The sequence below is a fragment of the Cannabis sativa genome, chromosome 4, assembly GCF_029168945.1.
Source record: "Cannabis sativa cultivar Pink pepper isolate KNU-18-1 chromosome 4, ASM2916894v1, whole genome shotgun sequence".
In the NCBI taxonomy this organism is placed as follows: Eukaryota; Viridiplantae; Streptophyta; class Magnoliopsida; order Rosales; family Cannabaceae; genus Cannabis; species Cannabis sativa.
In genome coordinates, this window is record NC_083604.1 from 81,352,654 (window position 1) to 81,369,646 (window position 16,993).

The 16,993-nt window shown below is 31.2% G+C and overlaps 2 protein-coding genes across 2 annotated transcripts; one reads left to right on the forward strand and one right to left on the reverse strand.

The window, feature by feature from the left end:
• The first annotated feature begins 1,361 nt into the window (after nt 1-1,361).
• LOC115714244 (cellulose synthase A catalytic subunit 4 [UDP-forming]) lies at nt 1,362-7,933 on the forward strand. The gene is made up of 12 exons (XM_030642870.2): nt 1,362-1,576; nt 1,679-1,862; nt 2,996-3,135; nt 3,222-3,291; nt 3,372-3,534; nt 3,620-4,232; nt 4,330-4,467; nt 5,123-5,248; nt 5,364-5,576; nt 5,669-6,190; nt 6,276-6,626; nt 7,122-7,933. Exons 1-12 carry the CDS (start codon nt 1,541-1,543, stop codon nt 7,701-7,703), a joined length of 3,138 nt encoding a protein of 1,045 aa, XP_030498730.2. The 5' UTR covers nt 1,362-1,540; the 3' UTR covers nt 7,704-7,933.
• Nucleotides 7,934-10,237: 2,304 nt separating this feature from the next.
• On the reverse strand, nt 10,238-15,157 carry LOC115714242 (MDIS1-interacting receptor like kinase 2). Its single transcript, XM_030642867.2, has 2 exons — nt 11,443-15,157; nt 10,238-10,862 (listed from the first exon to the last, which is right to left on the reverse strand). The coding sequence occupies exons 1-2, from the start codon at nt 14,744-14,746 to the stop codon at nt 10,483-10,485; spliced, it is 3,684 nt and encodes a 1,227-aa protein (XP_030498727.2). The 5' UTR covers nt 14,747-15,157; the 3' UTR covers nt 10,238-10,482.
• Between the last annotated feature and the right edge of the window lie 1,836 nt (nt 15,158-16,993).

A 16,993-nucleotide genomic window follows, 5' to 3' on the forward strand; every position in this document is an offset into this window, starting at 1 on the left:
TGGGTTAGGCTTCTACAAATAATTATAAAAAAGTTTGATAAAACTTTTATTTTTAAATTTTTTAATTACAAAAATAAAATAAAAATATGTTGTATAACTACTTTTATTTTTTAATTTTGAAAATAAAATAAAAATGTGTTTTGTAAATTTTATTTTTATTTTTTATTTGTTAATTTTATTTAAATCGAGTCAAAAGCCGGATCTGAGGTTAGGATTGGGGGTGGGTCCAAGTCTGAGGCCGGGTTCGAGTTCGGTTTCTAAAATCTAAGTTGGATCGAAATCCAAAATATTGATTAAAGAAAAACTATTTAAAAAAAGTTTGAAAGTAATTTTTTTATTTTTAAAATTTAGATTCTTAATTAAAAATAAAAACAGTTTTATAGAACATGATTTTAGAAAATATTTTCACTTTTCTAATTTTAAAAACAAAAAATTAATTAAAAAAGTATTACTAAAAGCACCTTAATTTTTTTTAAAATATTATTGCTTTTGTTTTGGAGGGAATTTTACACAATTAAACATATATAATAATAGACTAAGTTAATATTACTTGCAATAAACTTAGTTATATTTATTTTAATTTTGATCATTTATATCTTTAGTTGTATAATTAGTTTATTTTTTTGGAGGGATAAATAATATATTTTTTAATAAAAATATTTAATTTTAATGGTATATATATATAAAAAAATATAATAATATTCAAAATTATTATAATTTTAATTTAACCGTAATACTTTTAATTTTATAATTCTTTTTAAAAATATCATACTTTTTTTTTTGAACTGAAGAAATATTTCTTTCCAAGGTTTTTAGTGAGAGAAGAACCGAAGAAAGCTGATAAGAGAGCTTGGGCTTGAGCTATCATAATGGGCTTGAGCTTGGGCTTGTATAAATATTACTTTTTATTTGGGTCTGCTATCATTGTCATATGAGTCTCTTGGGAAAATGACACTTTTCTGAAAGTCATTTTGAATTTTGACATATTTTTGAAAATTCTTTAGAGAATGATCAATCTCCGACACTGGTAGAAAAATTCAATCGAATTTTATCTAAACTGAGAGATGCTATTTGGCAAAGAATTATCAAAACTAAGCCAAAAATACAATGAACTAAAAAAAAAAGTCATTTTGACAATTATTTCATGTATAATATATAAGAGAGAGAGAGAGAGAGAGTTAAGGTAGACTTGAAGCATATAATTTAGAATATATAGAGAGAGAAGTGCTTTGAATGAAAGCAAAGACACATGAATAGAAATAGATATATATGTGTTACCTAATAGTATTGGTGAATTTGGTGAATACATGGTGATCAGATCACTCTAAATTAAAAACTTATCTTACAATCAAACTCATGACTTCCCAACTCACAATTTGGTACAAAACACTCATCACATTTTTTTTCTTTCTCTGCTTCCAATTCACACCACCACACCACCAAATACCAAATTCATAACATAATAATAAAAATGTTTCTATAATAACACCCCCATATCCCAATTCTTTCTCTTCATTATCCACCATATTTCTCTGCAGCCATGGCTGGCCTAGATGGTGGTGCTGCTGCTACAGAGGTACATATAATACATTTACATTTACATCTATATCTATATATATATATGTAACATGTATGATTAATTATTGATATTAATTGTTTTGATAATGTATGTTTTTAGATGAGTCGGAGATTGAGTAAGTGTGGAGTGTGTGGTGATGAGATTGGATACAAAGAGAATGGAGAGGTGTTTGTGGCTTGCCATTTCTGTAACTTCCCTGTTTGTCGACCTTGTTACGATTATGAGAGGAGTGATGGTAACCAGTCTTGTCCTCAATGCAACACTCGTTATAAACGTCACAAAGGTATATTTATTTATACATTTATAAGTAATTTTAGTATTGAATACATATGAATCAAGAAATTTATAAGAAATTTAGAATAAGTATTATACATGTGTTTGTTTTGGATTAGACTAATTAAAATTTTTACTTCTCGAATTTTGATATGTAATAAATTATGCTACTTAAATTTTAAGGTTGTTAAAAAAGCCCATGAACTATTAAGATTGTTGGATGTAAAGATTTTTGTCCAATTTTAGTAAAAAAATTCTAACATGAAAGTTCAAGGGGCATAATTTAGTACATGTAAAAGTCGCGGGGTATGATTGGTATATATCAAAGTTTGGGGAGGTTTAGTACATAAACAATCACTAAAATAGTAAAATTGAATGAAATTAGACAAAAATTCTTAAATCTAATAATTTCAATAATTTAAAAGGAATTTTTAACAGTAAAAAAATTTCAGGTATAATTTAGTACATGTTAAAGTTTAATGGTAAAATTTTTAATTATATTATTATATGTGTAACTAATCATTTGAATAACTAATAAAGTGGTGTACTAATAGTGTCAAACAGGGACGGACATAGGTGTATTAACAAAAATATTGCTTTTAAAAAAATTAAATGTAATTTTTTAAATTTGATAATTATAGATTAAAATTGTAGGAAAAGCTCCAATAAAATTAAATAAATATAGTAAAAATGATTATAATATAGATATAAATATCTTTAAATAATAAATAAGCCCCCACAAAGTAAAAATTCTGGATCCGTCACTGGTATCAAAGACTTTATTTATATATAGAATAAGTATTATACATGTTGTTTGCATGTTATTGCACTATAATGTTTTTATGCTCTTTTTATAAAATGTAAAAGAAGTAAATATTAGAATCTAAAAAATGCTAAGTTCCACCAAACATACTTATTCTAATATCATATTCACATATTTTAATTTAGTATATTGTACGGTAAATGGTTAATCAATTATCAATAATTATGAAAATTGGCTAATCTTATTTGTTTAATAATAACAAGTATTTTCCTTAAAAAAAATTATGAAAATTCAGGTACCAAAAAAAGATGACTTGAATATGAACGTATTATTCATATTAACAGAATAATTCGAACAAATTTGTATTTATGTATGTATAGGTTGTCCAAGAGTGGCGGGTGATGACGATGAAAGCTTCGACGGAGAAGATATTGAAGATGAATTCAGGAAGAACATTTATAACACTCATCATCAGGATGATTCTGATGATCCTAAACTTGTTAATCACTTCGCTAATTCGGTATAATTACACATATAATCATATTTTGATAATCAAGATATATGTATATATAATGCAATTGACACATATATGTTTGAATTTTGCAGGATAATGAAGATAATATCAACAATGAGAAAAAGCAATGGACAGCTCAAGCTTTGTCTGTTGCAGGAAGTGGTAATTAATATAATTAATTAATTATTTAATTGTTCTTAATGTAAACTAATTTGATTTTTAATTATAATTATAATTTATAGTGATTGGTGGTGGGAAGGAATTTGATCAAGTAGAGAAAGAAGGTTACAGTAACGATGAGTGGAAAGACAGAGTAGAAAAATGGAAGGTTAAGCAAGAAAGAAGAGGGAATCTTCTCAATAATGATGATGCTAACAATGATCAAGAGGTTGATGATGATTATCTGTAAGTATATATACATACAAATTTGTATATACATTGTATATTTCTGTATAGATATATTATAACATATATATGTATGTATTTGCAGATTGGCCGAAGCTCGACAACCTTTATGGAGAAAAATTCCAGTTTCATCAAGCTTAATCAGTCCGTACCGTATAGTAATCATTCTCCGTCTCTTGATTCTCTGCTTTTTCTTCCGATTTCGGATCTTGACTCCGGCTTGGGACGCTTTTCCGTTGTGGTTAATTTCCGTGATTTGCGAGATCTGGTTCGCTTTCTCATGGATTCTCGATCAATTTCCCAAATGGAACCCTATAACTCGCGAGACCTATTTAGATCGGCTTTCGATTCGGTTCGAGCGAGAAGGCGAGCCCAATCGTTTAGCACCGGTGGATGTGTTCGTGAGTTCGGTCGATCCTTTAAAAGAGCCTCCGATTATTACGGCGAACACTGTTCTTTCGATCTTGGCTGCTGATTATCCAGTTGATAAGCTCTGTGCTTATGTATCTGATGATGGTGCTTCTATGCTTCTTTTTGATTCTTTGGCTGAGACGGCTGAGTTTGCGAGGAGATGGGTTCCGTTTTGTAAGAAGCATAATGTTGAGCCAAGAGCTCCTGAGTTTTACTTTTCTGAGAAGATTGATTACTTGAAGGATAAGGTTCATCCTAGTTTTGTTAAGGAAAGAAGAGCAATGAAGGTTAGGATTGAAAATGGTTGTTTTTTGGTTTGTTTGTTTCTGTGTTATTATTTATCAAAAATGGTTGGTTGATTGATTATTTTTGGTGGTGTTGCAGAGAGAATATGAGGAGTTTAAGGTTAGGATTAATGCATTGGTGGCTAAAGCTTTGAAGAAACCAGAGGAAGGTTGGGTTATGCAGGATGGTTCTCCATGGCCTGGGAATATCACTCGTGATCATCCTGGAATGATTCAGGTTTTGATTATATTACAAATTTAACTGGGTATTATTATATATATAATTATTGGATTGTAGAACTGTTCTAGTTAGTGTTTGGTAGAATGATCAAAGAAAATGAACATGAAAATGGTTTAATTTCAATATGTTTTGAGCTTATTCTTGTTGAAGAAATAGGTGATAAAGGATATTGCTTTGTAGGTTTAACTGGAAATTGTTATATACATGGGAAATTTTCTAGGTAGGAGCATCATTTTTGTCATAGTAGCATTTTCTGTTTTCGATGTATAGATAAAATTATAAATCAATTTTTTGTGTATGATAGTAAGCAAGCATCATAGTGATGCTAGAATCCTGCTTATTTTCGGAAATTCTGAATAATTTAGGGTGTCAAAAATATGAATCAAACAATTAGTTGCACACACACACACACGTGCATCATACTATTTTGGACTTCATTTTTGATACCATGAATCAGAATTTTTTGAAAAAATGGGCAACATGGTTATTGCAACTAGAATCAATCTGTGTATATATTGGATTATCGCACTGTTCTGGTAGTGTTTGGTAGAAAGATAAAAGAAATTGAACATGAAAATGGCTTAGTTCCAAAATATGTTATGAGCTTGTTCTTGCTGAAGAAATAGAAGATAATGGAAATGTTGGTATGTAGGTTTGGCTAGGAAGTGGTGGTGCACTAGATGTGGAAGGTAAGGAACTGCCGCGTCTTGTGTATATCTCTCGTGAGAAACGCCCTGGTTATCAACATCATAAGAAAGCAGGTGCCATGAACGCTCTGGTGAGTACTTAGTTCTCTTATCTTTACAAATGAAGCTTTTAAAGGGAAAAACAAGAGATAAGATTGATTTTATGAGTTGGGATTATAATGCATGGTTGGTTGTTTTGATTAATAGGTGAGAGTTTCTGCTGTGCTTACAAATGCACCGTTCATGTTGAATCTGGATTGTGATCACTACCTTAACAACAGCAAGGCCGTCAGGGAAGCTATGTGTTTTCTAATGGATCCTCAATTGGGGAAGAAGCTCTGTTATGTTCAGTTTCCTCAAAGATTTGATGGTATTGATCGTCATGATAGATATGCCAATAGAAACACGGTGTTCTTTGATGTAAGTGATATTAATAAATTAAGTGTTTGTGTGATTGAATATTGTGTTTTTATCAAATTTAGCTCATTGTCTGGGTTTTTCCTTCATTGTAGATTAACATGAAAGGTCTTGATGGGATCCAAGGACCGGTGTACGTCGGTACTGGATGTGTCTTCAATAGGCAAGCTTTGTATGGCTATGATCCACCGGTGTCCGAAAAAAGACCAAAGATGACATGTGATTGCTGGCCTTCATGGTGTTGCTGCTGTTGTGGTGGTTCAAGGAAAAAGAAATCAAAAACAAAGTCTAAGAAGGGGTTATCAAGATTGCTTGGAGGATTATACAACAAGAAAAAGAAAATGATGGGAAAGACTTATACGAGGAAAGAGAGCGGAAACATGTTTGATCTTGAAGAGATTGAAGAAGGGCTTGAGGGTTATGAAGAGTTAGAGAAATCATCACTCATGTCACAGAAGAATTTCGAGAAAAGATTCGGACAATCACCTGTTTTCATAGCCTCTACTCTTATGGAAGATGGCGGCCTACCAGACGGGACAAATAGCACAACACTTATTAAGGAGGCCATTCATGTCATAAGCTGTGGCTATGAGGAGAAAACTGAGTGGGGCAAAGAGGTGAGAATCATTATAATCCAACATATATAATCTTTCTAATGATATCTTATTTACTGATGATGTTACTTATAAAATTGATTGGCAGATTGGATGGATTTATGGTTCAGTCACTGAAGATATTCTAACAGGATTCAAGATGCATTGTAGAGGATGGAAATCAGTGTACTGTATGCCAAAGAGAGATGCATTCAAGGGATCTGCTCCTATAAATCTATCAGATCGGTTGCACCAAGTTCTGAGATGGGCTCTTGGTTCAGTCGAAATCTTTCTTAGTCGCCATTGCCCATTGTGGTATGGCTGGGGTGGAAAACTAAAATTGCTTGAAAGACTTGCTTACACCAACACCATTGTCTACCCTTGGACTTCAATCCCTTTAATTGCCTACTGTACCATTCCTGCTGTTTGTCTTCTGACTGGAAAATTCATCATCCCAACAGTAAGTAACCATATATAAACAGTAAAATTAATATTCTATTCGAAAATAACTTCTAACTCTATGAAAAAAATTAAGTCTCAAATTGATCTTATTTTGTTAGAATAAGTTTTAAATTATGATTAGTTATACATTTTTTAAATTCCATGAAATTATATCTTTATATAATATATACATATGTTATACATTTATTTATGTAAAATCAAGATGTCATGTATGTATAATATGGTGCTTACTGTATATTATTCAGCAGTAAAGAGTAAAAATATTTTTTTAGATAATAGGTATTAAGGAGTTTTTATTGTCATTGTTACTCTTTTACATTCGATGTAAGAACACGTTGATCGAGTAGCCACCAGCCATTTTTGGAGTTTTAATTATTCTTTTACTTATTTTATTTAATTATAACTTCGTAAAATATATCTATAGATGGAGGTTTTATGTATAATTACTTAGCTCTTGCAATCACTAACCACAAAACCATTTTGTTCATTGCAGCTTAACAATCTTGCCAGTATATGGTTCTTAGCTCTTTTCCTTTCCATCATCGCCACGGGCATTCTCGAGCTTCGATGGAGTGGTGTTAGCATCGAGGATTGGTGGCGTAATGAGCAATTTTGGGTCATTGGTGGTGTCTCAGCACATCTTTTCGCCGTCTTCCAAGGCCTTCTCAAAGTCTTGGCAGGAGTTGACACTAATTTTACAGTGACATCAAAAGCAGCCGACGACGCAGAGTTTGGAGAGCTCTACCTCTTCAAATGGACTACACTACTCATCCCACCAACCACTCTTATAATAATAAACATGGTGGGAGTTGTAGCTGGAGTTTCTGATGCCATTAACAATGGCTATGGTTCATGGGGTCCTCTTTTCGGTAAGTTGTTTTTCGCCTTTTGGGTCATTCTCCATCTCTACCCTTTCCTTAAAGGTTTAATGGGAAGACAAAACAGGACTCCAACCATTGTTGTCCTTTGGTCAATTCTTCTAGCTTCAATTTTCTCATTGATTTGGGTTCGAATCGATCCTTTCTTGCCTAAACAAACTGGACCAATACTCAAACAATGTGGGGTGGAATGCTAAGACTGTTAATTTGATGAATTTGTGTGTACAAGTGATTGAATTGTTAATAAGTTTCCAAAGGAGTGATAATGATTTGAGCATATAGTGGATTATATAGTTTGGGGAAATGGAAGCCATTCACTCATGATATGTAGTAGCTAGGAATATACTGAAAATATATTGAAACTACATATAACTATGTATTATGAAATTTTGATCTATATGCCAATACAATAACCCTTTTTTTCTAATTAATTTGACTCATTTTGCTTATATTTGTATATGATCTCTTAATTCTATCTCTTTTTCATTATTAACTGAATAATTAGGAATTTTTCAGCTCAAATTATCTTTTTTTAGCATTTTGTTCTCAGAAAAAATTTGTGTTACAAAATTTTCTGCTGAATTATAAAAAAATTAATTAGGATTTTTGTCCTTAAATTTTGATATGTACCAATTTTTTTTTTTTGAACTTATGAGACCGTTAAATCTTTTTTTTTTTTTGAATTATTGAGATTGTTAGATTTAAAGATTTATATTTAATTTCACTAACGAAAGTCTAGCATGGATAAAAGTTTGGGAGGCATGATTTGGTACACATTAAATTTTGGAGGTATGATTTAGTAGATATTAAAGTTCGGGGGCACGATTTATTACATGGAAAATCAGTGTATTGGTAAAATCAAATAAAATTGGACAAAAGTTTTTAAATCCAACAATTTTAATAGTTTGAGTGAATTTTAACAGTCTAAAAAATTTAAGAAGCTTGGTATATTTTAAAATTTAAGAAAAAAAATCTTAATTAACTTTATAAAAATAGTAAATATTTATCCTTTTTAATTATATTCTGTTCATTTTTCGAAGTAATTTTTTGATATACACTATTGGGATGTTAATGTATTCCAACCAAACATAATGTAACTAGAAAAAATTTAAGGAACAAAATTCTACACTATTCTGGTGTTTGGTTTGATGTAATGTAATGGTAATGGTAATAGTAATGGTAATGTAATGAAATAAGAATGGTAATAGGAATTGATTACAATGTTTGGTTTGTAATTGGAATGAACATTGTAATAAGAATTATTGTGTTTGGTTTGGTATGAGAATATAGTAGAATAAAATGTGTATTGACTAAAATAACTTTTATTGCTTTTATTATAAAATTATAAAATATTTAAAAAAAAAGGGTAATATAGACTTTGAATTTTTTTTACTATATTTTTATTAAAATATTTTTTTTTTCTTTGTAATGGAGTGTAATGTAATGGAGATAACATTAGTTTTAGTATGTAATCATCATTACAATTAGGGATGCACACGGGGCGGGGAATTAGCGGGGAGTGCTCTCCCCGTCCCCATCCCCGTTAAGGATTTTAATCCCCATCCCCGCCCCATCCCCGCTTATTCCCCATCGGGGACGGGGCGGGAAATCCCCTAATGGGGCGGGGACGAGACGGGGAATCCCCTATTGTAAAATAAATTTTATTTTAAAAATTTAAATGTATAAAATTATTAAATTACATAAAAGATAAAATATTACATATTATTTACTATTCAATATAGTAATTATTATATAAAAACACAACTTCAAAAATTGTAAAAATGATATTAATATACTAAAAAAATACAAACGCATATATAAAATATAAACTATTAATAAAAAAATAATTAATAAATTAAACGGGTCCCCGTCGGGGCGAGGAGTGTCATCCCCGTCCCCGTCCCGTTTAACATTCGGGGACAAAATTTGATCCCCGTCCCCGCCCCGTTCCCCATTTAGACGGGGAATCCCCGCCCCATTAGGGGCGGGTCCCCGCGAGACCCCATCCCCATAGGAAAATGTGCATCCCTAATTACAATACTCAATGTAATAAGTATTACATTGTAATAGATTACAAAAGTTAAAAAGGAAAAACAAACAATATAATGGACCTATTCATTACCATTACAATGAACCAAACATTTATTTTTCAAGACTAATCTAATGATTTTAACTTAAAAAAAGTAATTTTGAATAACATTGAATCACATACTCATTTAGTGATTTTATGTTAAATATATCAGTTTATTTTACGGTCAAAGTCAAATATACTCTGCAGTAATATTTATTCTGCAATTGCAGAATCATAAATGAGGTTGTTAAATGAAAAGGATGAGCAAAGGGTCCACTCAAATATGTTATATTGAAAAAAGAAAATCATTTACTTTAGGCATTAATTGAGTGATATTTTTATCTCTTATGACTATAAACTTTGTGAAGATGAATCAAAAATATGTCACAATCTTCATGGACCACAACCATGTGAATATGAATGAATGAAAAGTTAGACCATTAAAATCACTAAATGACCACTCTTTACCACAAATTCCAAATTTCATTAAAGAAAACAAAAATCAGTCCATATTTTGACTATGAAATTCCAAAAAGCATTAAAAGCTATTTTCAGAAAATGTTGAAAAAAGAATCCAATTTTTTGACAGGTCAAACTATATTTCTAAAGAAGAGTACATAGTATAATAAGAGTTATCAATAACCAAACAATGACATAATCTTTGAAATCTTAATAAAAGTCTTATCTTGATAGAGAAAATTTCATTCTTGATAATCTAATTAACATTTCACCATAACAAATCATATGGCAATACAAGCTTATATTTCCACACTTACTTTATACTAAAACATTATAAGATTTTATAAGATTATACACAATTCTAAACTAGATCTGCCACTACTCATATCATATCACAGAACTAATTTTTTTTTTGCTCAAAACACCAATACTTACAATTTCATTTCTCACTTTTGAAACCCGGTTAACTTGTTCATTGTTATGGAGCCAAAAGGCTCAGCCAGGTAAGGTTGAGTGTGAGCCGATAGCTCTTGTGCCACGAACCTCATGTTTGGCCGCCTATCCGGGTTGGTTCTAGCACATGACAAAGCTACAGTCACCATGAACACCACTGCCTCAGCCAATTTTCCATTAGGAGGTGGCAACCTCTGGTCTATGACATCCTTGAGAAGCACTTCAGTATCATTTGACAATGCTTTTGTTGATGATGATGATGAGAGTGATTCAAGCATCTCACCTGGGTGCCTTCCCATCATTACTTCTAATGCCACAACTCCAAAGCTATACACATCACTCTTGTCTGTTACTCTCATTGTCTGTGCCAATTCTGTTTTTTCATGATAAACAATGATCAATAATCAGTAAAGGGTGTTGTAAATGCTTATGATTAGTATAAAGAAATGAACTTTAACAAGGATTTGTCAAACCATTTGGGAATTGTAAATGCTTATGTTATGGTTAGTATTATAAAGATGAACTTTTACAAGGATTTGTTAAACAAATTGGGTATTGTAAATGTTTATTGCTTAGTAATAAAAAAATGAACTTTAACAAAAGGATTTGTCAAAAAAATGGCTATTTTAAATGCTTATGCTTACTATATAAAAAAATGAGCTTCAACAAAAAATTTGTCAAACAAATTGGGTATTGTAAATGCTTATTGCTTAGTATTAAAGAAATGAACTTTAACTAGGATTTTGTCAAACAAATTGGGTGATGTAAATGCTTGTGCTTAGTTGTAAAAAGGAGATTTAACAAGGATTTGTTACACAGATAAATGCTTATGGTTAGTACCAAAAAAATGAACTTTAACAAGGCATTATCAAAGAAATTGAGTAATGTAAAATGCTCATGCTTGGTATAAGAGGGAAAATGAACTTTAACAAGAATTGGTCAAAGAAAATTACCTGGTGCCATGTAGCCATAAGACCCTTGAACACTAGTCCAATTAGTTGAATCAGGGCTCAACAATCTTGCAGTACCAAAATCAGACAATTTAGGCTCAAAATCCCACTCAAGAAGAACATTGTTCAAAGTAACATCTCTATGAACAATAGGAGGAGAACAATCATGGTGTAAATAAGCAAGAGCATGAGCCAATCCTTGAACAATTCTCATCCTTATTTCCCAAACAAGTTCTTCACTTTCCAAGCCATACAACACTTTAGCCAAACTTCCTCTTTGTATATATTCATACACCAAAAACATACAACCTCTCCTTGAACAAAACCCATATAGCTTAATGATATTTCTGTGCCTAACTTCAGTCAAAGTCTTGATCTCATTAAGAAAACTCTGTCTGTAACTCTTGGGAACATCATTTGAATCTGATACATTCAAACGTTTGACAGCAACAGTGTTTGAAGAAAGAACAGCCTTGTACACACTACCAAACCCTCCTTTACCAATGCAGAATTTCTCTGAGAAATCTTCTGTGGCTTTAACAATTTCCCTGAAAGTAAATTTCCCTTCTTTTTCCCATATCAGTGATTCTTCAAACTTGTTGTTTTCAGAGCTTTGATTCTCATCATCAAGGAGTCTGTTTTTCTGTCTCAGTAAGCAAATTATGACTGTCACACTTGCAAATATTATCAAAGCACAGATTGGAACAAGAACCCCAATAAGAATATGTGTTGTTCTGTTGTTGTTGCTTGATTTGTTGTTGTTTGTTGTTGAGCTACAAAGATTCAGATTCAGGTTGTTGTTGACTCCACCAGATTCTCCTATGCACAAACCAGAGTTTCCCAAGAAAGCATTTTTATTTTTGAAAGGTTTCCCAGTTGGTATTTCACCAGTCAAGTTGTTATAAGAGAAATCAACCGAAACTAAACTGACCATGCTGGAGAAAGATGATGGGATTTCACCACTGAGTTGATTATTTGAGACATTGAAGATTTCCAAAGATGAAAGCTTTACCAAGTTTGATGGGATTTCTCCAGATAACAAATTGCTGCTGAGATCCAACATGTATTTCAATGAAACCAAGTTTCCAACCTCTTGTGGTATTTCTCCTGAGAATTTGTTGTGACTAAGATTCAAACTTGACAAGCTTCTGTAATCTTGGAGCCAAGTTGGGATTAACCCAGAAAAATTGTTTGAAGAAAGATCAAAACTTTCAAGCCTTGTTAGCTTGGAGAGGCTTCTAGGAATGTTCCCATTGAAATGATTGTTGCTTAGATTAAGCACAAACAAGAGACTAAGGTTTCCCAATTGAGTTGGGATAACCCCACTTAGCTCATTTGATTCCAAGCTCAAATATTGCAACTTTTTCATGTTTCCAAGCTCAGATGGGATTTTACCTGAGATTTTGTTTCGACCCATCTGCAATCTGGTGAGATTCTTGCATTTTTCCCATGTGCTTGAAATTTGACCAATGAATTGGTTATCATCAAAAAAGATTGATTCAAGTTTGGGGTGAGAACCAAAGGCATTGGTGATGTTTGCTGTGAAATTGTTCTGGTCAAGTCTGACTCTGGTTAAGTTGGTGCATTGTCTCAGGCATTCTGGCAATGATCCGGTGAAACTGTTGTTGTTTACAGTTAAAGTTTCGAGCTTTAAACCGCTGCACAAATGGGGTGGCAATTCTCCATTGAAGCTGTTGTTTGAAAAGCTAATGACATTCAAATTAGGACTGAACTTGCCAAAGTCTTTTGGGATTTTTCCTTTGAAGTTATTGGTGAAAACAGAGAAGCCCTCCAAGTTTCTGAGGCTGGAAATGGTAACTGGTAACTCTCCTGAAAGTTGGTTTGTGTTGACATCAAAAGTTTGGAGGAGTTCTAGATTTTCAATCTCTGGTGGGATTGTTCCATTCAGATTGTTGTAGAAAAGTTGGATAGAAATGAGGTTTTTGAGGTTCCATAGAGACTTTGGAATTGGACCTGTGAGATGGTTACCAGAAAGATCCAAGCTTCCAAGTTGCTCCAAGTTACCAATCTCAGTAGGAATTGAACCAGTGAAGTTATTCTGGTATAGGAAAATGAAGGTGATGTTTTTCAATAAGCCAATTTCTTTTGGAATTTTCCCACTAAGTGTGTTGTTTTGAAGTTGTAATGAGGTGAGAGAAGTCCAATTAGAGATTAATTCAGAGGAGAGAGGGCCAGAAAGTTTGTTATCTGATATACCAATTTCTGTGAGACTATTCAGATTGGATAATGACAAAGGAATTTCCCCTCTGAGATTATTTGCAGCCAAAGCCAAGTAACTGAGCTTAGTGCAAGAACCAAGCTGAGAAGGAATTGTTGAGTTTAAGAAATTCATCCTAAGATCAAGAGTCAAAAGATTCTTGAGTTGACCAATAGAAGAAGGAATACTCCCACTAAAGGTATTGTTATACAATTCAAGAACCTCAAGATTATGCAACAAACCAATTCCTTGAGGAATTTCACCACTGAGAAAGTTATTTGGAAAATGAAGGTGTGTGAGCTGAGAAAGATTTGAAATGTTGGCTGACAAATGACCCTTGAATCCAATATTGGTGAGATTGAAAGATTGGAGTTTGACAAGATTGGAAAACACAGATTCAGGAATTGAACCAGTCCAACTGTTTTGAGACATGTCTAAGAAAGTTAAGTTCTTACACTTTGATATGAAATCAGGGAATGTTGAATTGAACAAATTCAAGTATAAATCAAGGTAAGTCAATGAAGGCATGGTTGAAAATTTAGACCAATCAGAATTCACCAAATTGTTTGCTCCAAGTGATAAGTACCATACCTTTTTGAGATTACTGATCTGATAAGGTATTGGCCCCTCAAGAAAATTGTTGAACAAACTTAGATATTGAAGCTCTGACAATTGGGTTATCTCCAATGGGATTTCACCTTCAATATCATTGTCACTCAAGTCCAACAAAGTGAGCTTGGTGAGATTACCAATGGCTGGTGGTATGGAACCAGAGAGCTTACAATTGTTGAGGTTGAAGACAGTGATGTTAAGAAATGGAGTGAAGTTGAAGTTGTCCAATTTTCCATTGAGCTCCAAGTTGGAGAGATCTATTTGTGAGATTTCTCCATTGGAAACATCACAGACAACATTAGTCCAGTTGCAGAGATTAATGATGTTGTTGCTGTCCCATGAATCCAGAGAAGATGATTCCATTGATAAGCTTTTCTTCCATGTTATGAGAGCCTCTGCTTGTGTTCTTGGTGAGGAAGTAATCTTCAATGGAAGCACAAGAAAATTAAGAAGAAGAAAAACAATAACACTTTTCATGGTGTTGTTGAATGATCTGAATAAAAAACTTGGTTTTTATTTTCTCACTTTTTTTATAATGGAAAATAGAATCTAATAATGTCACACATATTCTTGACACTCAAAAATCAAAACATTCACATTTCATTTTTGTCATTACAAATGGAAGAAAAAGAAGAAGATATATAATGAGTTTATTCAGCCATGAAAATTAGGAGTGAAATGGACAAGAGCAGAATTTGAGGGTCCATATTTTGATTTTGAAGCTTTGAATAAAAAAGCCAACTTGGGTTTCATTTTCACTTTAAGACACATTGAAGTAAGCCATTAATGCCTAAGAAAATTTGATGTACTTTCTATGAAGGTTCTCATAAATATATAAATATATAAAAATAAAAATATGTGAAAAATAAGAACAATTCAATTGTGACTGCAGTGCATTTTCCAGCTTTTATTATTTATAGGAAATTATTTTGTTGACTTGAAATATGTAAGTTTGACTTTTCAGAACTGTATTTTTCTTGGTGTAGAAATTATGTCATGCTTAACAGCTACTAAACTATAATTTGTTTATATATATATTAAGGTTATTATTATATATATCAAATTTTTAAATGAAAAAAGACAAATTAGTGAAGAGATATTTGGGTGGATAAGTTATATCATGTGACTAGACTCAACTAGAGCCATCCTTTTAGTACAAATATTTAATAGTTAATTATTAAAAGAAGTTTAAAGTATTACAAAGTGGATCCTAAACATCATGTGTAATTTATTGGATCAAAATCAAATGATTCCTTTTTTTTTTTTTTTTGAACAGAAAAATGATTCTAATTGTTCAGATGTGCATATAGAAATATGTACTAAAATACTAGTTTATTTTTGTAAATGTAGATTTTGTTTTTATTATTTTATTATTTTTTGGAGCACCTACAATAAAATAACCATTATAATATAGTGCATAGCTAAATGTAGCTAAGCTTGTTAAATATTTCTGTTATTATTGAAAAAAATTGACTTGAGTTGGTTGTTTGGTCTAGGAAATGATGAACCCTATTTCGGTTGGCCCAATGACATTACAGGGTAGGACAATAGGTGCATGTTTGACATCATAATTAAAAAATTGTTTTTTATTTTAAAAATAAGAAATTATTTTTTAAAAATAATAAGAATTGTTTGGTCTTGTTTTTTGATAACAGTTTTGAAAAAATAAAATTACAAAAAATAAGAATTTTGAAAACAATAAAATATTGTTTTCTATTTAAAAAATAATTAACTTTTGGTCAATATTATTTTTAGAAAATACTAAGCAAATGTAAATTGTGTTTTAAAAATTTCAAAAATTATTTTTTGTTTTCATTTCTAAAAATAATATTTTAAAAACAAAAAAACAAAAAATAATATCAAACATGTTCTTCACACCACTTATGGGTGTAGCTGTTTGGCCTACAATGTTTGGTTATTTTACCAAACAAAATAAATGTGCAGTCTTAGTTAGGTTTGATTTTTCTTCTTTTATTTACAAATTTGGGTAATGGGTTTGAACTTGCAACTTCTACTTTTTAAAAATAAATTTAGTATTACTAAATTATATAGTGCAAATTATTTATGTATATATATTTTTTAAAATAAAATTATTTATATATTCATAACAATGTAGTTTTTATATAATTTCTGCTCATTAAATATATTGTGTGTTCTAATTTTAGTTAATTATGTACACTTTAATTTAAGATCATATAAAAAATTCATTAAATGTTTTTTGAAGGATGCTAATTATTCTACAACATCAATATTTTAACTTTCCATAAGTGTAGGAGGTTTTCTTTTCTTTTGTTAAGGAACAAGTGTAGGAGTTTGTGTCTTAATTAATGTATGCATTTGTAGAAGTACTAAAAAGTATTATTGGTGTCTAGTATTTTTAGTGTTATACTGCTATTGGTGTAATTAAATATCGAGTCCTATATAACTTAAGAAAATAATTTTTTAAAAATATTATCAACCAATCGTGAGACGTTATCTATAAAAGGTGCTAAACATCACCGACGTCCAATAACGAATTCTTTTTTGACTAATATGTGTAAATCTAAATGTATTATTTGACTGTTGACTTGACAAAATTAAATTAAAAGTGAAAGTGATGGATACATAGAATTGAGATGATGAAAAAGCTCATAATCTTGACTTTATCCCTCTACTCAATTTACATTACACTCTTTTGACTCTGATCGTCTAAAATTAAAATTAATAATATTTCACTTATTTATT

What these genes read in the sequence shown, in the direction of transcription:
- LOC115714242 (XM_030642867.2), bottom strand. Translation starts at nt 14,746, where the DNA reads ATGAAAAGTGTTATTGTTTTTCTTCTTCTTAATTTTCTTGTGCTTCCA. An exon ending in TTATGGCTACATGGCACCAG is followed by an intron (nt 10,863 to 11,442) that starts GTAATTTTCTTT and finishes ATGAAAAAACAG; the next exon opens with AATTGGCACAGACAATGAGA.
- LOC115714244 (XM_030642870.2), top strand. Translation starts at nt 1,541, where the DNA reads ATGGCTGGCCTAGATGGTGGTGCTGCTGCTACAGAG. An exon ending in TCGTTATAAACGTCACAAAG is followed by an intron (nt 1,863 to 2,995) that starts GTATATTTATTT and finishes ATGTATGTATAG; the next exon opens with GTTGTCCAAGAGTGGCGGGT. An exon ending in GAGGTTGATGATGATTATCT is followed by an intron (nt 3,535 to 3,619) that starts GTAAGTATATAT and finishes ATGTATTTGCAG; the next exon opens with ATTGGCCGAAGCTCGACAAC.